The following is a 20,000-nucleotide window of genomic DNA, read 5'->3' as shown; positions in this document are numbered from 1 at the left end:
TGTGCCAAGGTCTCGTTACCAGTAACGGGATGTCAAAGCCATGTTGTACAAAATGGAAAAATCCATCCATGACTTAACAGTGCTTTTCGACCATGATACAGAATACTAAAATATTTGACTTTTCCTTCTAACAGAATACGTTTGTCCGTAATGTTGTAGACCTTTAAATCGATAGCAGATATTAGATTTTCAACTAACTTTTTCATTTGAGTATCTGAAATGCATCCTGATAGTTGACCTATGTCCATTTATCCAGGTATGATTGTACTAACTGTCCCATTTATACTGACTGTCACTTTTATTCAGGTATTACTGAGGTGACTGTTCCTTTTATCCAGTTATTCCTGTGGCTATTGTCCCATTTACCCAGATGTTATTGTGATTACCGTCCCTTTTATCCAAGTATTACTCGTCTGACTTTCCCATTTATCCAGGTATTACTGTACTGACTGTCCCTTTTATTATAGCACTGGCTATCCCTTTTATCCAGACATTACTATAGTAACTGTCCCTTTTAGGCAGGTATTATGGTGGTGACTTTCCCATTTATTCTGTATAATTGTGCTGCCTGTCCCTTTTATCTAGATATTACTGTGGTTGTTCTAGGAGGTCCACAATAATAAAAAAATGTTGCGAGTTCGTGTATAATTAGTAAAGGGTTTTTAGATTATACACGAACTGGCAATATTTGTTATTATTGTGGACCTCTGAGAACATTATATACGCTCTCGCGATAGAGTTTATCCCAACTAATTACTGTGGTTATTGTCCATTTTATCCAGACATCACTGTTCTAGCTGTCCTTTTATTCAGGTATTACTGTGCTGACTCTCCCATTTATCTAGATATTACTTTGGCGGATGCCCATTTATCCAGGTATTACTGTGCTAACTCTCCCTTTTATCCAGTTGACATTATTGAGGTGACTGTTCCATTGATCCAGGTAATACTTCACTCTCTTTCCTTTTTATTCAAAGATTACTGCTCTGACTGTCCATTTGGTCAAGACAGTACTAGGGTGATTGTCCCATTCCCATTCCCCTTAACCGAGACACCCCCACTAAACCTAAGCACACCCCGACTAAACCCAGACACATCCCACACTAAACCTAAACTCAAATCTTGATAGAGAATTATTAATCACAGGAAAGAAAATTATTTTGTTGTAATATATTTCTATGATATCGCGTACATGAAAGGAGGAATAATAAACCTGTAGAGTTTATTTACCCCATAAGATACAAAGGGAAGGGGAAGGGGAGGGAGATATGGATTTGAAACCTACCCTATTACCTATGTTGATCAAATGGTGGCCATGTGCCAAATTTTTTCTAGATCGGCCTAGTGGTTGCCACATTAGTTACAAAGGGAAATGGGATGGGGAAGGGGATGTGGAAGGGGTACGAGTTTGAACCCTACCCCGTTATTTATGTTGCGTCAAGTCATGACCACGTGGAAAAATTGTCTAGATCGGTCTAATGGTTTGGATTTATATAGCGTGCAAACATACAAACTAACATGCAAAGTCTCATACAGTCACATGCAAACATACGAACATTCGTTTATATATATATATATATATATATATATATATATATATATATATATATATATATATATATATATATATATATATATATATATATTATATTTTATATATACATATATATATATATATATATATATATATATATATAATACATACACACACACACACACACACACATATATATATATATATATATATATATATATATATATATATATATATATATATATATATATATGAAAGTAAACACGAGCAGAGAACGACGGGAAACCAAACATCATTCATTGAGTAATTAAGAACGAAAGAGGAAGTGACAACGAAAAGTAGAAAACGGAAAATCAAGCCAGAGGAGTTTCATAATTACTTAGGGAAGCTATTGGAACGTGAGAGACAGGCACGTTTTACGTTAAAGGTCCTCAGAACCAGGAGATTTTACTTTAAAGGTTATTAGAAACGGGAAAATTTTCTGTATATTGCTAATGAAATCGAATTATTTTACAGAAAATCTTATCAGCAAAAGGGAAATATTATATTAGAAAGTACAAAAGCCAGTTAATGATATGAAAATGTGTTGTTAAAACTGTTTTCAAGCTCTCTATACATATGGGGAGAAATGCAAAGGAGAAGAGGAGCCCTCACCTCGTACCTGTTGGTATGAGGAAAGGGGTGAGAGTAATGCTAATGAGATTCTAGTTGAAAACTTTGGACGTTGATTAAGGACGTATTTTTTATGTTGTTTTGAAGTTTCTCTGTTAATCAGTCAACTGTTTCTATTTGTCTCGACAGTTACATAACAACTACTCACGCGTACGATATACATGGAAATGCAGTACCGTTAATAGTATTTGATATGGACAAATTAAGAAAAATAGTACAAATTCAGTCTTTCTTTAAGTGTTGTATTTAGGAAAACTATTTGGTATTGCTGACAAAATTTCCTCTTAGGAAGGGCACTTAATAGGCTTACACACATTTAGATACAAAAAGAGGTGTAATGCAAATGGTGCAGAGTATTTAGGTATTCTGTTTTGATAGAATTTTTCGATGCTAAGATCTAACCAGAAGTTGTGTAAACTGCATTACGGACAACTTATGAGCTGGATTACATCACTTGCATAAAACTATATTCCTGAATAAAGACATACAACGCAAGACTAAAATGCTGTTTGTCCAATGACTTAGAAAAATTTACGTTATCAACATCGAATGACAGTTTCAGAAATTATAATAAGGGCTTTGCATTAAGCCACATGTCACCGAAGCAATCGATAACTGTGTATTTTGTTTAAGTAATAACTTAAAAGTGAATCTATAAATTATCTATTTCATCCTGAAAGATTTTCTGCAAATAACAACCAAAATGTAGACTAGCCTGGCTGAAAAAGAAGATATCAAAATTATAATATCTCTGATCTACCTGGATAGGCACCACAATAACTGGGCCATCCATTAAAGAATATCAGACCCTGAACTGAACGAAAATATTTCTAGAAGGGGAGATACCCGAAGACGAACGCCAGGCTGTCAGACCAGTCTGGATCCTGAGTGACACCTCCAGACAAGAGACGACTCCGAGAGAGAAGTCCAGAAATAAGGAAATCATTTAGTTGGTCTTGAGTATAATCTAGGAAGGATAAAACTTAATTTTTTATCTTTTCAGATTAAAAAAAACACTTCAAGGGCGCTTTTAGTATTCGAGTCTGAAGCTTCGCACCCTCACCCCCAAGAAAAAAAAAATCCTTACAAATTTTTTGAGACGGTTAAGCGTTCGATGGATGACGACTTAGTGAACCAGAAAACATGAACCTTCAGCAAAAGGCAGAAACAGTATTTCAACATTCTTAATAAAACACAGAAAGATTCTAGCCTCTGATTTTATCATTTCAATTGGAAATCGGTTTACTTTCTCTCGCCATGACCAATACTGAGAAATATTATTTTGTCAGGTGGAGGTGTATCCATCATATATTATATTTATAATCATACCTCTCTCTCTCTCTCTCTCTCTCTCTCTCTCTCTCTCTCTCTCTCTCTCTCTCTCTCTCTCTCTCTCTCTCTCTCTCTCTCTCTCTCTCTCTCTGACTGTACTGTGCCCTAGACTGTGAGACATTTGCTGTTCGAAAGTCCCAGCTTGGGAATTTGATTGTAATATAGAGCAGTTATATATCTTTATGTAGGAAGTACACCTCCTCAACAATATTTAGATTATACATATAAAGTATGTGTGAGTATTGATAATATATAGGAACAAAAGCTAATGAATATATATCTGCCGTATTTGAATACCTTTCTACCAGAAAGGTAAAAGAAACAACTTCATTTGATGCAGAAAATGAACCAGAATTATGAGAAGATTCCCGATAACGTTAGCATTCTAAATTAGTCCCCTTATCATGATAGGTTTAAAATTCTTTGGTCAAGAAAAGCAGTAAGAATATAAACTTTATGAGTTCACTGTTGTAATTATGCGGTAAGAGATCTCTTACTAATTACCAACGGCTGATCGATTTCCAACAACAAAGGCGCTACCATCTTCCAGCGTCTTACTGCAAACACACTTTGTTGCAGCGGATCTAATTGATCGCATTCCCTTGAAAGTTGTAGTACGATTGTTGCAAGTCGGAGTCAAATGCAGACAGAAAGGAGTTGATAATGAATTACCCAATAAATTTAATATTAAGTATATTTTAAAAAAATTGCGAACGAAAATATCGCAAACATGGTGCAGAGGTGTCGTCTCTCTCTCTCTCTCTCTCTCTCTCTCTGAAGGATGGTAACGTTCGTTGCTATAGAATAAATATACGACCCCTTTAAAGGGATTGGATTGTGCTGATTCTTGAATTAAAGGAGACAGATTCTTGGAACAGTTATTCAAGTACGTATGTTTCAGTAATTGAATTCCTTAACATTAAAGAAACAAGCAGATTTATTACGCGATGCAACCTTCCACTAGAGGTAAAGTTTTTCAATGACGAATACGAATATCAGAATGTTAAATTGACGAGAGGAAATCATCCCTTATGCATACTCTAGTGGATCATCAATGATGGGAAGAAGCGAGAGATTTAGTCTGTTTAAAGAATAATTGTGGCCTTGACCCGCCAGCGTTCTTATAGGTCACCCGTTGGGAAGCGGCGAAGTTCAGCGAGAATACAGGAACACCCTGACCTTTGGACGACCTTTGGCTTTTCATCTTTAAAAAGGCATTTACAAACGAGATAGAGGTCGAAGGTACGAGAAAACGACCTGGAACTGCCGTCATTAAATCTTCTATTAACCGGAGAGACAAGAACGGCCGAGTGTAAGCACCGGTCTTTTATGCTTCCTCCGGGGCTTCCCGAAAATAATGGCTTTTATTTGTACAGTAATGGATTCGTTTTGAACGTAAGGGAGAAATGTGGACCATCCGCAGAAGTAAAAGGGCTCTGCACACTGCAATATACAGTCTATAACTAGCAAACATAACGCTCCCTAACGTGGAGAAGGTTCGCAACGTTAAATTATCCTGGAGTGAGCGCGCTAAAGGCAGCCCGGGTTAATAACACGAAGTCTGCATTTCCGTAAAAGTATTCTGAAATGCAGCAGAAGGAATCTCCAGAGCCGTTGCTATTTTTTGAAGTATCATAGAATGCTTTTTCGGGCATCTTTCCCTCTTCCACTTAAGTGGTCTCGGGCACTAAAACTCTCGCAAGTGGCTCCGCGGCCTTGTTTTCCCGTCTCCCGTTGCAGATCCACAGCCACCAAGAAAATTCTTTCCCTCTCCTTCGTTTTAGTGACATTTACTCCAACGATTTATAAACCTCGCGCTCTCCGTTGGCCAGTATTGCTCTCCAGTGTTTATCTGCAATAATGTCGTTGGGTTTTCTGGAACATAAAACGTAAATAATCATAGGTGAGGCCTACATTTCACTTATAATATTTCTTAGATGTGAGAGCCTTGTGCGTTTGGATATATACGTAGGGCACATTTACCTACACACAAACGCATAAACACACACACACGCACACACATGCATATATATATATATATATATATAATAATAGATATATATATACATATATATATATATATCTATATAAATTATGAGATACGATTTGTATTCTTGAAATATCTTTTTTTCTGATTAAGACGATACGATGAGCCGTGACATTCTTGAAATGTGGAGGTCATCAGTTTGGCTCTCCGTGGAAACAGTGGTCCTAAAGTGACAAGCTCAGCTCAGCTTCGGAAATACTGACGCAACTTCTTTGGGAGGCGCGATGTCGAAAGTTGCTGCCTAAGCAGAATAGACCACGTCCTGTGTCTGTGCGTGAGTGGAAGCAGATATGCATTCTGAATCTGGTTTTGTGCATATTCTTGGGCCTGATTATGATCTGTACATTACGTCATGAACTTATGACGAAACTATGAGGACATTTATTTGGAAATGTCTTGTGAGTGAATTCGTGCTTGCGTATGTGCCAGCTATTTCCCTACATAATGAGAGATTAAGTTAGCCAAGATGGAGAACGATACGAAGTCGGCAAAGAGTCAAGATGGCTCCTTTGATTGTATATCTTATTAAGTGCGATTAGTGATGCATGGGTAAGCATACTTATTTTTTCAGCCAAAAGTGTGGCTTGACTTCGTATTTTGATATTTGTTTAAAAGATGTCCTATTCCATTTGACCTTTGATTTATGTCATTTTAAATTATTTTCTTTTGCTTATGTGCATGTATTTTCCTATCTTTTCTAGAAATGGGAACTTAACTGATATTGCGTTGTATTACTTATAAGACTGTGCTATGACTTTTCTAGTTTTATGACTAAACTAATGTTGGTTATTGTAGAGAAAGGGGTGGACAGGTTTAGTCCAATCCCCAGGGTTATCTGAGTTATTTGGTTTTGAATTTAACTTTTCAGTTAATCATTTTGTTAAAGAACTTGATTTATTTAGTTAATGCTTTGCTCTTAAATAAATGTGTTTTTGTAGTTCACGAGTTTGATTTAATTGCCTTAGGTGATTGGGAGAGAGAGAGAGAGAGAAAACGGATGTCACCTTCTGTGCCTTTACTGCTCTGAGGCTATGCTACCAAAAATGCCTGGATCAGGTAAGCTTACTTCCTTCCTCCTCTTTGAGGAAGGGGGTAGCATATATATATATAATATAATATATATATATTATTATATATATTACTATATATATTATATATATATGGTATATATTATATATATATAATTATATTATAGAGATTATATTATATATAAATATTTAGATGTATCTATATATAATATATATTATATATATATACATATATATAGATAGTATCATATATATATATATGTATATATATATATATATATATATATAGATATATATATATATATATGTATATACTATATATATATATATACTATATATATATATATAGATATATATATATATATATATATATATATATATATATAATATATATATATATATACACATATATATATACGGTGTAACACGAGTTTATGCAAATATTTCAAGATATTAAAGAAAAGGTCATTCTGAGGAGAAAAGGTTCTAAAAGCATATGCATTTTAAGGGTTCGTTTATCGGTGAGGTGAAATTTTAAAGTAACCATTACCATGAAATGGCCAAGTAAGATGACAAGCACGGATGTCATAGTACACACGTCTGCGGGGAGGGATACAGCTGATCATTTCACTTGTTACTCTCAACAGCCTTGCTTTTCCACCAAGAGTGTGTTTGGTTGACAAGTGTCAGATTCCTCATTCATTTTGTGAACAAGAAACTGGAGGCAATGCCTTACCGTTCCAGTAATGTGGAGTATGCAGGTATGATGTTTATTTATGGGTATTGCAACAATGAAATCCACTGTTATAAAAAAAAAGGAAATTAGCGATTAGACCGATGTGAATAAAATACTTCCAAATAAAATGTATTCTTTACATATCGAACAAAGGAGAAAATGCAAATAGCATCGACATCTTCTCCCTCTCCGTCAATGGTATTCACTGGAATCCGATAAGGGAAAGAAAAGCAAGCCGAATGGAATCTCCCCTCCATCAATTATAGGCCTATTCATTTAACACCGATCAAAGATTTAAAATGTATTTTCGAAAATCTCTCGTTCTCCATCAAAAGTAAGAGTATAAATCATACATCGCTCGAGGGGAAAAACACACTTCAGAAAATGTTTTAGTCTCTGTCAGACTAAAAAGAATGGAAACATTATGGAAAATTCACTTTCTCCAGTCTTTCCTGAAAAAGGTAATACGTATATTCATGCAGTAATCGAAAGAGGTAAAAAAGATGACGTTGTTCAAAGTGCAGTAACCTTCCTACCTGCATCCCCTCGCCATCATGTCATCATCACTCATTCATCATAGGCCTAGACCTGACTCCTGATTCAACAATTCCATGACATTTACACTAATTTCGTGATACACAAAGCTAATTATTAAAATTAGATTACAGTGAAGTCTGTCAACAGGTAATTTACTAATTGAAGGGACTGTAATGTTATATTTTTCAAAAGCCTGCGAGAAATAACTCATAACTAAAAGACTAGCCATCTAGTCGCATAATGCACTTCATCAACCCTCCTCCCCAGCCCCCTCCCTGGGCCCTGGCTACTCTGACATCATGCACGCCATTTTGGCCGAGAGCAGCCTCAAGGAAAACCGGTTATTTCAAAAATTCGCCTCACCAATAACGAAGCCTTAAAATGCATTTGCCTATAGTACATTTTCTCCTCAGTATGACCTTTTCTTTCATTTCTTGAAATATTTGCATAAACTCGTGTTACACCCTACAAATGCATTAAGCTACAAATGTCCTTTAATATCTAATTCACTCAACCTCGGAATTAACATATTTCCATATATGTTAACCGAGGGGGAATCTTTTAGTCGATAAGAAATTCATCGGCTCATAGGCGCGAACCACAGAACCAAGAATACAGGACGCACAGTGATGGCCGTGTGGTTTAGAGCGCTTCACTGTACGCCTGAATTCTTGGTTCTGTAGTTCGCGCCTATGAGCCGACGAATTACTCATCGATTGAAAAATTCCCCTTCGGTTAACATATATGAAAATATATTAATTCCGAGTTAGAGTGAATTAAATATGAAAGATTTGTGGCTTAATGCGTATATATGAACCACGGTGATAAGACATATATATATATATATATATATATATATATATATATATATATATATATATATATATAATCGTAATCCACTTTTTCTCCTTCGAGAGGACGGCATCAGAATATATTAACCCTCCGGTCCTTGGCATATATTTTCTGATAAGGGCACTAGAGACAGTCAACAAATGTGAAAGTTTCAGCATTGTTTTATGGTAAGCTACCTGTCAGCACTGCGTGTATCAAGAAAAATTTACCGAGTATACGAGCAGCCATGACGAATATCGTGAATTAAAGTTAAGAATAAGTTGATCTAAATAAACAATGTTGCAAACAGTAGCAATTATGTTAACTCAGAAGATCGGTGGGTATAATTCACAAATGAAATTGGAAGCACCTCCAAGTCTCGAACACCAGGCATCTTATTCAGTATTATGGTCATCAAAGACGCAACTAGTTTTCACTGGCCATGATTCGAACCTGGGTTTATTCACTTGGTGAGTGAGGGTGCTATCATTTATGTACATTTATATATCATGTAAAATTCTGTCCAAAAGTCCTTGATTTCAACTCTCTGAACAATATGACATTTTGAAATGTCTCGTTACCTTTAATTCATACATCCATAAGTTGTTCTCTCAGGGAAGCTACGCTGCAAATTAATAATGTCAACTAGAATCAGCATCCAATAATTATTTTATATTCACCAATACATTCTACATTTATACATTTTGTTTCGTTTTAGCATCAGCATTTATATACTGCATATTTTCTGAAACTCCTGCCCTTTCATTGTTCTCAGGATTCATTAGGGAGCTTTTTGCTGATGTCAATACCCTCCCTCACGAATGTATGTTTTTGTCGTATGCCGGAACTGCATCTACGGAAATTAAAATACATTTTTAATAAGTCATTATTTGTACTTAAAGAAGATGAACACTTGAGGACAGTGAAGTGACTCTTTTCATACGGTAATATATTTTTCCTGAATACTTGCATTTTTCACAACGGACGTATACTAAGAACTGGCATATAATTATTTGTGTGTGTGTGTGTGAGAGAGAGAGAGAGAGAGAGAGAGAGAGAGAGAGAGAGAGAGAGAGAGAGAGAGGAAAAAAGAAGAAGTTATCAGCAATACGCTGCGACAACTTTTGGGAAGATAAACCCAAGTAATACGAGTATAAGACAAAGTTTTGCGACGAAAGACGAAATTTTCCTTCCATCATTTCCTTTGCTCTTTCCTCCTTGGAAATCCCAGAGCGTGCGAGGAGGAGCCTACTTCATTTAAATGTAAGTTAGCGATGATTTTTCCTCCGCGAACAAAACCCAGCTTTCATTTATGATTCACTCTTGAGCAGAGACTAAATCTCTGGGAAGTTCGTCCCGGTGCCTTTGTAATTAAAATGTAATCTCGCTGCTTAAGATGGTTTAGGTTGGTTCTCAAGTCATTTTCTTCATGGTATACAATAACCAGTGCTTGCAGAAGGTAAAAATGGAATATCAATATTATTCAGATGCCTACATGAAATGAAGTTTGTCAAACAAAGGATCAACATGTTGGAAACCGCTAGACATTTTTTTTCTTTGGGGAATATGGTTAGTTTCAAATCAGATGAAAAACTTGGTTTTTTGGCCTTCTCCTCGTCTTCTTTTGTGTTCCAAATCTGAGAAAAAGAGATAAGTGAAATGCGAAGAATATAGGCTTCCCGCATTGTAAAATATTCTATTTAGTCCATGTAATTGCCAGATGAGTTTCTGACAATACACGTAATCTATACATAAAAAATGGCTGTATGCATGTATGTATGTGTGTGCATTTGTGTGTGTGTGTGTGTGTATGTGTGTGTTCCAGCACAACTCTGAAAGGCATTGAGCAAATTCAACCAAACTTGGTATACATATGACTTACTATATGGAAAAGAAAGCTGTGGGGGTAAGACATCACTGGCACCAAAGGGGTCGGGTTTGGGAAAGAGTGACATGTAAAAATAACCGAAAACGTTAAATAATAGTGTCTAGTCCATCATTTTTGAGGTAGCTAAGATCAATAGTGACACTCCCGATGCTCTTTAAGTTCAAGTTCAGCCCCAATAGAAATATGGGGGCGAGAAGGCATGAAATATTAAATGTAAAAAATGCTGATCAATGTAACTGAAGCAACTATCTTAACAGGAGAGAGAGAGAGAGAGAGAGAGAGAGAGAGAGAAGAGTGAGTGTTAGGGAGGAGAAAGAGGGAATGAGTTAGGGAGACTCGGCAAAAGAGAGAGTTTATTGGTTGGCGTTCAGAGTTTTCATGGGCAGCGCCGGGTTGGTCAGCTATGGCAAAGTCCACCTAGCTTTGCACCTAAGCCTACTCACTGCTCACCAGTGATCGGATAGCTCTTGAGCGTTGAATGACATCACACAGTTAACAGTTCAAATGATTACCAGTATGAGTTTGACTCCTTTTGGTAATATTGAGTTTCGTTGTGAAGGGCAACCGACCCCTTAATGTAGGGATAACAGTGGGAAAGAGGAAGAGTTGCGAAATGTGCAGTTGATATCTTCGATAAAATATATATTAAGTCATATATATTATTATGAAAATCTTGTGTCATTTTGTCTATGCATCTTTTTTTTATCATGTGCAGCCTAGATAAACACACATCTTGCTTTTTTTTAATTGGTTTTGGCCTACATAAGCGATCCAGCAGGGACCAAATTAACTGATATGAAGCATAGTAGAGCGGCAGCCTGGACCATTGAGATGCAACGAACGAGATACTGACTGTAACTCCTACTGGTATTTAGGAGCAGACTTGTAAACTGTGAAACAGACCGTCTGCAGAAAATACTTATATGGATGCCTTACTTAACAAGCACCACTAATTGCTTGTTAGATTTTGGGTCTAGATCCAGTATATGAGATACCAGATGAAAGTAATATATAATACATCTGCAGACTCTCTTGATTACAGAAAGACCAGTGACAGACATTCTGGAAGGTGGGTTCCCCTGACAGACACACTCAAAAGAGGGTGTTAATTAGATCTAGATCCAACTTAGGAGATATCAAGTAAAATTTACACTGCAATAGCACTGCACATCCTAGAGTACTGCGGTGGTAATGACAAACATTTTAGTGGGTGGTTACCCCTGACAGACACCCCACAACGAGTGGGGAGGGGGAGACAGGATCAGCATCCAACATTGGAGATACCAAATGAAATTTATAGCACAATAGCACTGCACATCCTTGAGTACTGTGGTGGTAATGACAGACATTTTACTGGGTGGTTACCCCCTGACAGACACCCCACAAGATTGGGGAGGGGAAGGGGAGACATGATCTGCATCCTATATTGGAGATACCAAGTAAAATTTGTAATACAATAGCACTGCATATCCTAAAATGCTGTGATGGTAAGGCCAGAGATTTTAATGAATGGTTTCTCCCCTGACAGACACCCCACAACGAGTGGGGAGAGGGAAGGAAGGTTCCCCCTGACAGACACACTAAAAAGGGGGGATTAATTTAATCTAGATCCACTTAGGAGATACCAAGTAAAATTTTTATATAACAGCACTGCACTCCTAGAATACTGTGGAGGTAATGACAGACATTTTAGTGGGTGGTTACCCCCTGACAGACACCCCACAACGAGTGGGGAGAGGGAGAGGGAGACAGGATCTGCATCCAACATTGGAGATACCAAGTAAAATGTACACTACAATGTCTGTCATTACCACCGTAGTACTCTAGGATATGCAGTGCTAATGAAGTACTAATTTTACTTGGTATCTCCGATGCTGGATGCAGATCCTGTCTCCCCTTCCCCACTCGTTGCGGGCTGTCTGTCAGGGGGTAACCACCACCCAAAATGTCTGTCATTACCACCACAATACTCTAGGATGTGCAGTGCTGTTATAGTGAAAATTTTACTTGGTATCTCCTAAGTTGGATCTAGATTAAATTAATCCCCCCTTTTTAGTGTGTCTGTCAGGGGGAACCTACCCTCCAGAATGTCTGTCACTGGTTATTCTATAATCAGGAGAGTCTGCAGATATATTATATATTACTTTCATCTGGTATCTTATATACTGGATGTAGACCCAAAATCTAACAAGCAAATAGTGGTGCTTTTTAAGTAAGCCACCCACTTATTTTCGACAGACGGTCAGTTTCACAGTTTACAAATCTACTCCTGAATACCAGTAGGGGTTACAGTCGGCATCTCGTTCGTTGCATCTCATGGTCCGGGCTGCGGGACTATAACTATATGCAGCCAGTTACGCTATTAAGGTATTCATTCATCATAATCCTGCATGTAAAATGTAAATATCATTGAAAAAATAGGTCTACACGCCAATTTCTTATATTTTGAGGCAGTGACAAGGCATGGACCTATACGTCAATTTCCTATATTTTGAGGCAATAACTGGGCATAGTTCTACTCGTCATTTGTTTTTCAGGCAATGACAGGCATAGCCCTACAAGTCAAATTCTTATATTTTGAGGCAATGACTGGGCATAGTTTTACACGTCAAATTCTTATATTTTGAGGCTACTAAAGGCCATAGAACTACACGTCAAATTTTTATATTTTGAGGCTACGAAAGGACATAGAACTACACGTCAAATTTTTATATTTTGAGGCTACGAAAGGACATAAAACTACACGTCAAATTCTTATATTTTGAGGCAATGACAGGGCATAGACGTACACGTAATTTCTTATATTTTGAGTGAGTGACAAGGTATAGGCCTACACGTCAATTTCTTATATTCTGAGGCAATGACTGGGCATAGTTCTACACGTCAGATTTTTATATTTTGAGGCATAGTTCTACACGTCAATTTCCTATATTTTGAGACAATGATGTGGCATAGGCCTACCCGTCAATTTCTTATATTTTGAGACAATGACAGGGCATAGGCCTACACGTCAATTTCTTATTACAAATAGTTTTCTACCCGTATCTTTTGGAAGAAGAGTAGCTTTTGATTAGAATATTAGTTTCAACTCCGCGATATATAATGCATATGCCTAAAGTGGAGTGTACACGTATAAGCAAGTGCACATACGTACATATACTACATGCGTTGATGGCCATAGTAATTGCAACTCCACTTATACCAGAGTATAAAAGTAACACTTGTGGGCACGGAGCCAATGGCATACACAGATCAAATTGTGGGCACGTAACCAATGGCATACACAGATCAACCACAGGACTGTCTCAGCCGTACGCACAACTATCAAACTGCTCTCAGTGAGCTATATTGGAAATATATTTACAAAAGGGATAACAAATTATATTACTGTGATGACTAAATATAAGGCTGCTGTAGCATTTCTATGAAAATAAAGTTTATGGCAGAAAGGCATCATAAGATACTTAGCGAAATACGAAAAAATAAATGATAACTGAAAACGTTATGTACAACATGATCCAAACCGGTCTACGAGCAGCCCATGAAACACTGGATTTTGAGGGCATTCTTGTAGATTACCCTGTTGGACAAAAGGATATATATATGAGTCAATGCATTCTCTCTCTCTCTCTCTCTCTCTCTCTCTCTCTCTCTCTCTCTCTAAGTTGTTAGAAGAATATTCGAGCGTAAACTATTTTCATAAAGATCTCGATTACTTTTCATTACTAAATTTTAGTGAACAAGAGTAGACAGATTATTCTTTACGCCAGTATTTTATGAATAAGTCTGTGTTTATCCTGCAATATTAGGTTACCATATGAGAAATTTTCGAAGTCACTACAAGCACCATAACAGCAGCAACAAAAGCAAGAATGATCACATCAAGAACCACAATAAAACGGATAGATATACGATAGGCCTATAATCCAAGCGTCATAAGCTGCGTAAACCGACAAACAGCCATAGGACATTATGGGTCTACGTCATTTATATTGATCCTGTTATTCCGAAAGGAGGTAATGTCCGTGAGAAAAATTTTCAGCAAATCATATATCCAATATGACTCGTATAGCCTATCATACTGTAACTGTAAGTTAAACCTAGGCATATTCTGGTTTTATGCAGTCACTGCTTGTCATCCTTTTGAATGTGTTATAAACCGCAATAAAACTGATTTTATGAACGCTAAAACTTAGTAAAATTTCCCGAAATCAACATGAAATATCAGTCTGCATAGCTCTGAGAAAGTCTTTTTGTTTGAATTTAGAATAGTGAACACGCTTGACAATATCAGACGGTAATTACCATAGTCCAGTGATTCAAGTATACCGATTCGAACGCAGACGTTCCCTGTGCCACATCCGTATTCAGGTGAACCTCATTTACGAAACACAACATTGCAGCGTTACGAAACACTCCTGACTTCACTCATTTTTTCCTTTTTGTCTTCAGGGAGATGTGTATCATTAGTTTATTTCAGCGGATAACATAACGTTTCCTTTTGATAATCAGCAGGTCGTATTTTAGTTCGGTAAAACAACGATAGCAAAGTAAATGAAGATAAAAAGAACCATAGATGATTGCCAACCAATCATCTTCAAGGAATGGTCGTGGTAATCAGTGGGCGGGTCTTAGCTGCAAAGCTAGATGAACTTTGCTATAGTATAATACCAGATTACTGTCAAAGCCATTGTGTAGAGTCATCATCATAATTCAAGAGCAATTTAAAACGCAGAAATATTACAGCAAATTCTACTATGGCGGGATCCCAAGTCCTTCCTTTAATGTAGTTTAAATCTTATTTTCACCATATTAATACAAATTTGTTTAATTATAAAAGTCCTTTTTTTTCATTTCTTTTTCGTATACTTATTATTTATTGCAGGTAATCAAATTCCATAACAAAGTTTAATTGTAATAAATAGTTTTACCACTTGAAAAGCATAAAATTTCTCTACTTTTTTTTTTTACTAGGCAGTATTCGGGAAGCCGAGGTCCGCGTGTACTCTACCTAACATTTCGCTGGAACAATTTACATGCGAGAGTTTGCATTGCTTTCTTTCTCCGTTGGAATTGTTTTAGTAATTTAATTTAACCGAAAAAGAAAAAAACAAAAAGCGCTATGGAGCAGCGCGGGAATTTTGCGCCATATGAAAATCGCTGGAATTTTCATTGTCTGGAGCCAAATCTTTGTACATCAGTATTTTTCTAATAAAAGTTTGCGATTCCCATTATGCCTTTTGTATGAACTTATCAGCATTTATTATAAATAAATGATGTATTTTTTGTTGTCCTATTCGATATTTTCTAAATACTTCTCTACAGAATCTCTGCCCTGAAGCCATTACCTAATTTCATTTTACGAGCAAGGAAGACTTTTCGAAAAATCTTTTCATCTCGTCCTTTTATAATACAATAATGCATTAAAATGCAATGACCCATCGACGCGTTTATATTCATATGGTTTAGGAGAGTCTGGACTGAAATTGTGAGAGAGACGAGAGAGGAAATTTGACTAAACCAAGACCCGGGAATTTCTGTGAGAATCCACAAAGAGACGGAAGGGAAAAAGAAACTCGAAATAGAAAGTTTATGTATTGGAGGAAGTCAAGCATTCATGAACTCATTCGAAATTGAATGTGGAAAGACAAATCAACTAAGCCCTCAATATTTTACGACATTATAAAGAATTTAATGAAAAGACAAAAAAATATATAATTGACCTAGAAATGTGATGAAAATCACATGAAGAATATTCCATTCTTAATACACGCAAACGAAATAATCACTTGCATTAGATTGAAAAATGAGTTTTAAGAACTAGGTATTTCTTATATAATGAAATTTCTTAGCCCGTACCAAAAGACTGTGCCTTTAAGATTTCTTTAAGTTCTAAAATTAAACTATTTCAAAATCAGCCTTCAGATTAACAGGCTAAGTTATTGGCATCCTCGCAGAATTCAGGAAAGACAGAAAGCCCAGACTAACGAAAGGTTAAAAACTGAATCATAAGATGGCTACCGAAGCAGGTGAACTTACCCGAAACAGGGACGACGCACAGAAGAGTTAAGCTCAAGAAGATGACCTCAAAGCGCCACGGTTTGAAAGCCCATCTGGCAGACACGAAGCCTGAACGATGACCTGAAGTCCCCTGGGAGTTTCGGAGGTGAAGTTTTTCCTCACTTCGTAATGGAAGAGACTGGCGGCAATCCTGAGAGGTAGCGGAAGAAACTTTCTTTGCCGATGTCACCTCAGCCAGTGAAGGTGTGAAAAGTGGTGTTGTTTGTTTCCCTGATGGATAAGTCTCCTCCCTCCGGTTGCCTTCAGCTGCAGGGAATGCTCCCCCTCCTCCTCCTCCTCCTGCCGAAATGCCTTCAAAATCTTGGTCCTTTTCCAGAGAAGTGGGTATTCGACCGTCACCAACTTCAAAGGTCGACTCACTACGAGCTACTTCTATTTTGACATCTAATTTACCCTCACAAAAACGCAGAGTTCCTTCAAAGGGTTTGGTTCTCGTGCTGGCTGCCCTTTGCCAGCCGCAAGATACGACACTCTCTCCTTTCTCGTCACTTAATCGGTCATCATTTTTCTCGTTCACCGAGTCCGTGAAAGCGGCATCATCTCCTGAGGGGTCTGATGCAGAGGATGCCCAGCGACATCGCCTGTTGGTCTTTGACCGGAAGGTCAGAACACGCGTGGTGTAAGGCATGCTATTCCTCGTCTCCATATTCTGGGCCAGCTGCACTTTTTATTTCTTTTCGCTGTTGCCCTCCTGGGCACCACTATATTGCACAACTTCTAAAGCATAAAACCCAATTTCAGTTTTGTTACTCACACAGTTTCATCATTTCGCAGTCAGTTATTTTCCTGTATTTTCTGTGTTCACAGTTTACAACTTGAGGTTTCTTTCCTTGGACTCTGCAATCTCCAGATTGTCCTCTCCTGAAATAGAGAGAAATGTTTGAAATTAATTTCTTTAGGCCTTACATGTACCAAAACATATTTAAGTAAAATCAGATTGTAAGATATTATAACAGAAGAAGAAAAGATAATTATACTGAATCTTCATCGGTATGGTTCTTACTCTAAGAAAATCAGATGAGGTGTTTTCACGTGGTAAAAAAAAAATTAATACCGCTTTTTACCTGTGCAGTACAAACTTGAAAGAAAAAGAAATTTTAGCTACCTACGTATATTAATTAGTATATACCCAAAATTAGATCTAATAACAATGAAACTGAACTTATATGTCTCCATAGAAGTACTAGAAAAGAATAAAATGGTAATTATATTTATACAGGATACTAGAATCATTATTCAAAAATCTGAAAAGATTGCTAATCATTTTCCACTAACTTCATTAAGTGTCCATTTACTGCATCCCTTTTGGTAAAAGAGCCTTATATTATACGCGTAAGAACCAAAAAAAAAGATGTTTAATAAGGAAGAAAATATTGGATGGATGGATTTTTCTTGCGGTGAGATCGTAGCTGTAGAGGTTACGAATGACACTAAACTAATCATTCTATTATGAACTAATATGATAAGAAAATATACAATACAGATATAGAAGAAGATATGTCATCTTCATCCTGAAAAGAATTTAAATAATATTCTTTAAAACTGTGTTCTGGATTGAAAAAAAATAAATTAAAAAAAAGGCCTCCCTTGCTAATCGATGAAACTGCAGTCCTTAAATGTATAGAAATCAGTGGCACAAGAAAATCAATGCTAACGGGCCAGTTGCTCCCACTTTTTAAGAAACTGTGCCAGTGCAGTCTGTATTCACTCCTCAGTCCGCAAATGGCAGCCTATATATCGGTCTTTCCCGTCCTATAGATTTCTATGAATATGAGGAATTTGTGATTTGTTTCATTTTATGACTTTCTATGCCATACAAAAGTTCCTTGTATTTGCAAGATGAAAGTCGGTAGAAACCCAGCAAACTCGTGTATATATGGGTAAAAATGTTCTGTTACAACAGAATTCCATCTAATAAATGCCAAAATATAGAAAGTAAGAACTGTATTTCAGAGACTGTTGTCTCTCTCCTTTACTAGGTCATCCCCTCTTTAATCTTCTTTAATCCTCTTAAGCGTTGGTTGAATGAAGATTTGATCTATGATATCTGAATCCCAGGCACCCTTTGAGATGTTCATTACCAGTCATTGTTTAATCAAGGCTTACTCTATCATCTGGCTTTTGTACCGACATTTGCTGCTATAAATTATGTTACAAATTCCAGTTTATTTATATGGTTAAAAATGGTTGAGCTCTGTTGTCCATACCTAGCTGACAGTTTATGTTGCATTAATCTCTGGGGAAGCGATTTTCCTGTTAAATCGAAGTACGATTGGTCATAGTCCAGGCATAGGAGTTCGTACAATCCTGTATCTTTGGGGATTGTCTTTTGTTAGACGTTAATGAGGGATTTGGCTAGGGTATTTGGTAGGTAAGGGCAAAATGGTTTGAATTTCCGAGAATCTGGGTCATCATCTTAATCCTGTCCAAATGTAGGATTTTTATCTTATTTTCCAGAAAATCTGGCAAACAAATTAGTAAGGCTCTTAAGAAGAGATTACTGGCTATGCCTATCTTGATAGAAATGCCATGGTAACTAAAGTAGTGAATGTATGAAAGTGAGTATGTTGGCTTTCTGTACATGGTAAATTTGTAATATGTCGTATGTCTAATTATTAAAACATTAAGAAAAAGAATTATGTCGTCTGTTTCCCATTCAGCTTTAAATTTGATGCTAGGCACTAATGCGTTCAATTTTGAAAGGAATTCGTTGAAATTGCCCCACCTGTTATCTCAAAATGTTAGAATATCATCTACACATATCATCCACAGCATATATATATATATATATATATATATATATATATATATATAATATATATATATATATATATATATATATATGATATCCTATATATATATATATATATATATATATATATATAATACTATATATATATATATATATATATATATATATATGCTGTGGATGATGATGTGTAGATGATATTCTAACATTTTGAGATAACAGGTGGGGCAATTTCAACGAATTCCTTTCAAAATTGAACGCATTAGTGCCCAGCATCAAATTTAAAGCTGAATGGGAAACAGACGACATAATTCTTTTTCTTAATGTTTTAATAATTAGACATACGATAATTTTGAGGTGGCTGGTACATACCTCGAACGGAACAAAAGTCGATAGGTTGATGAAAGCGGCAGATAATTCAGAAGTCTAGAGAAGGAGCGAAGAGGTCTAGAAGTTATAACTAGGAGGTGTGGCAGGTACACTGGAACAAAAGTTCCATAATTACCAGGAAACATGGCTGTTTTATATATATATATATATATATATATATATATATATATATATA

General features: G+C 36.5%; 1 protein-coding gene across 2 annotated transcripts in view; it reads right to left on the bottom strand.

The window, feature by feature from the left end:
* The window catches only part of LOC135211681 (uncharacterized), a 130,949-nt gene that overhangs the window by 59,406 nt on the left and 51,543 nt on the right, over positions 1-20,000 (bottom strand). For both annotated transcript variants that reach the window (XM_064244945.1, XM_064244944.1), the window contains exon 2: positions 16,645-17,547. In XM_064244945.1, the coding sequence (XP_064101015.1) occupies positions 16,645-17,332 (688 nt within the window). In that variant the 5' untranslated portion in view covers positions 17,333-17,547. The remainder of the gene's footprint in view (positions 1-16,644; positions 17,548-20,000) is intronic.

The sequence above is a fragment of the Macrobrachium nipponense genome, chromosome 4 (genome assembly GCF_015104395.2).
Source record: "Macrobrachium nipponense isolate FS-2020 chromosome 4, ASM1510439v2, whole genome shotgun sequence".
Taxonomy (NCBI): domain Eukaryota; kingdom Metazoa; phylum Arthropoda; class Malacostraca; order Decapoda; family Palaemonidae; genus Macrobrachium; species Macrobrachium nipponense.
Note: the sequence above shows the minus strand (reverse complement) of the source record. Positions and strands in the feature narration are given on the sequence as shown.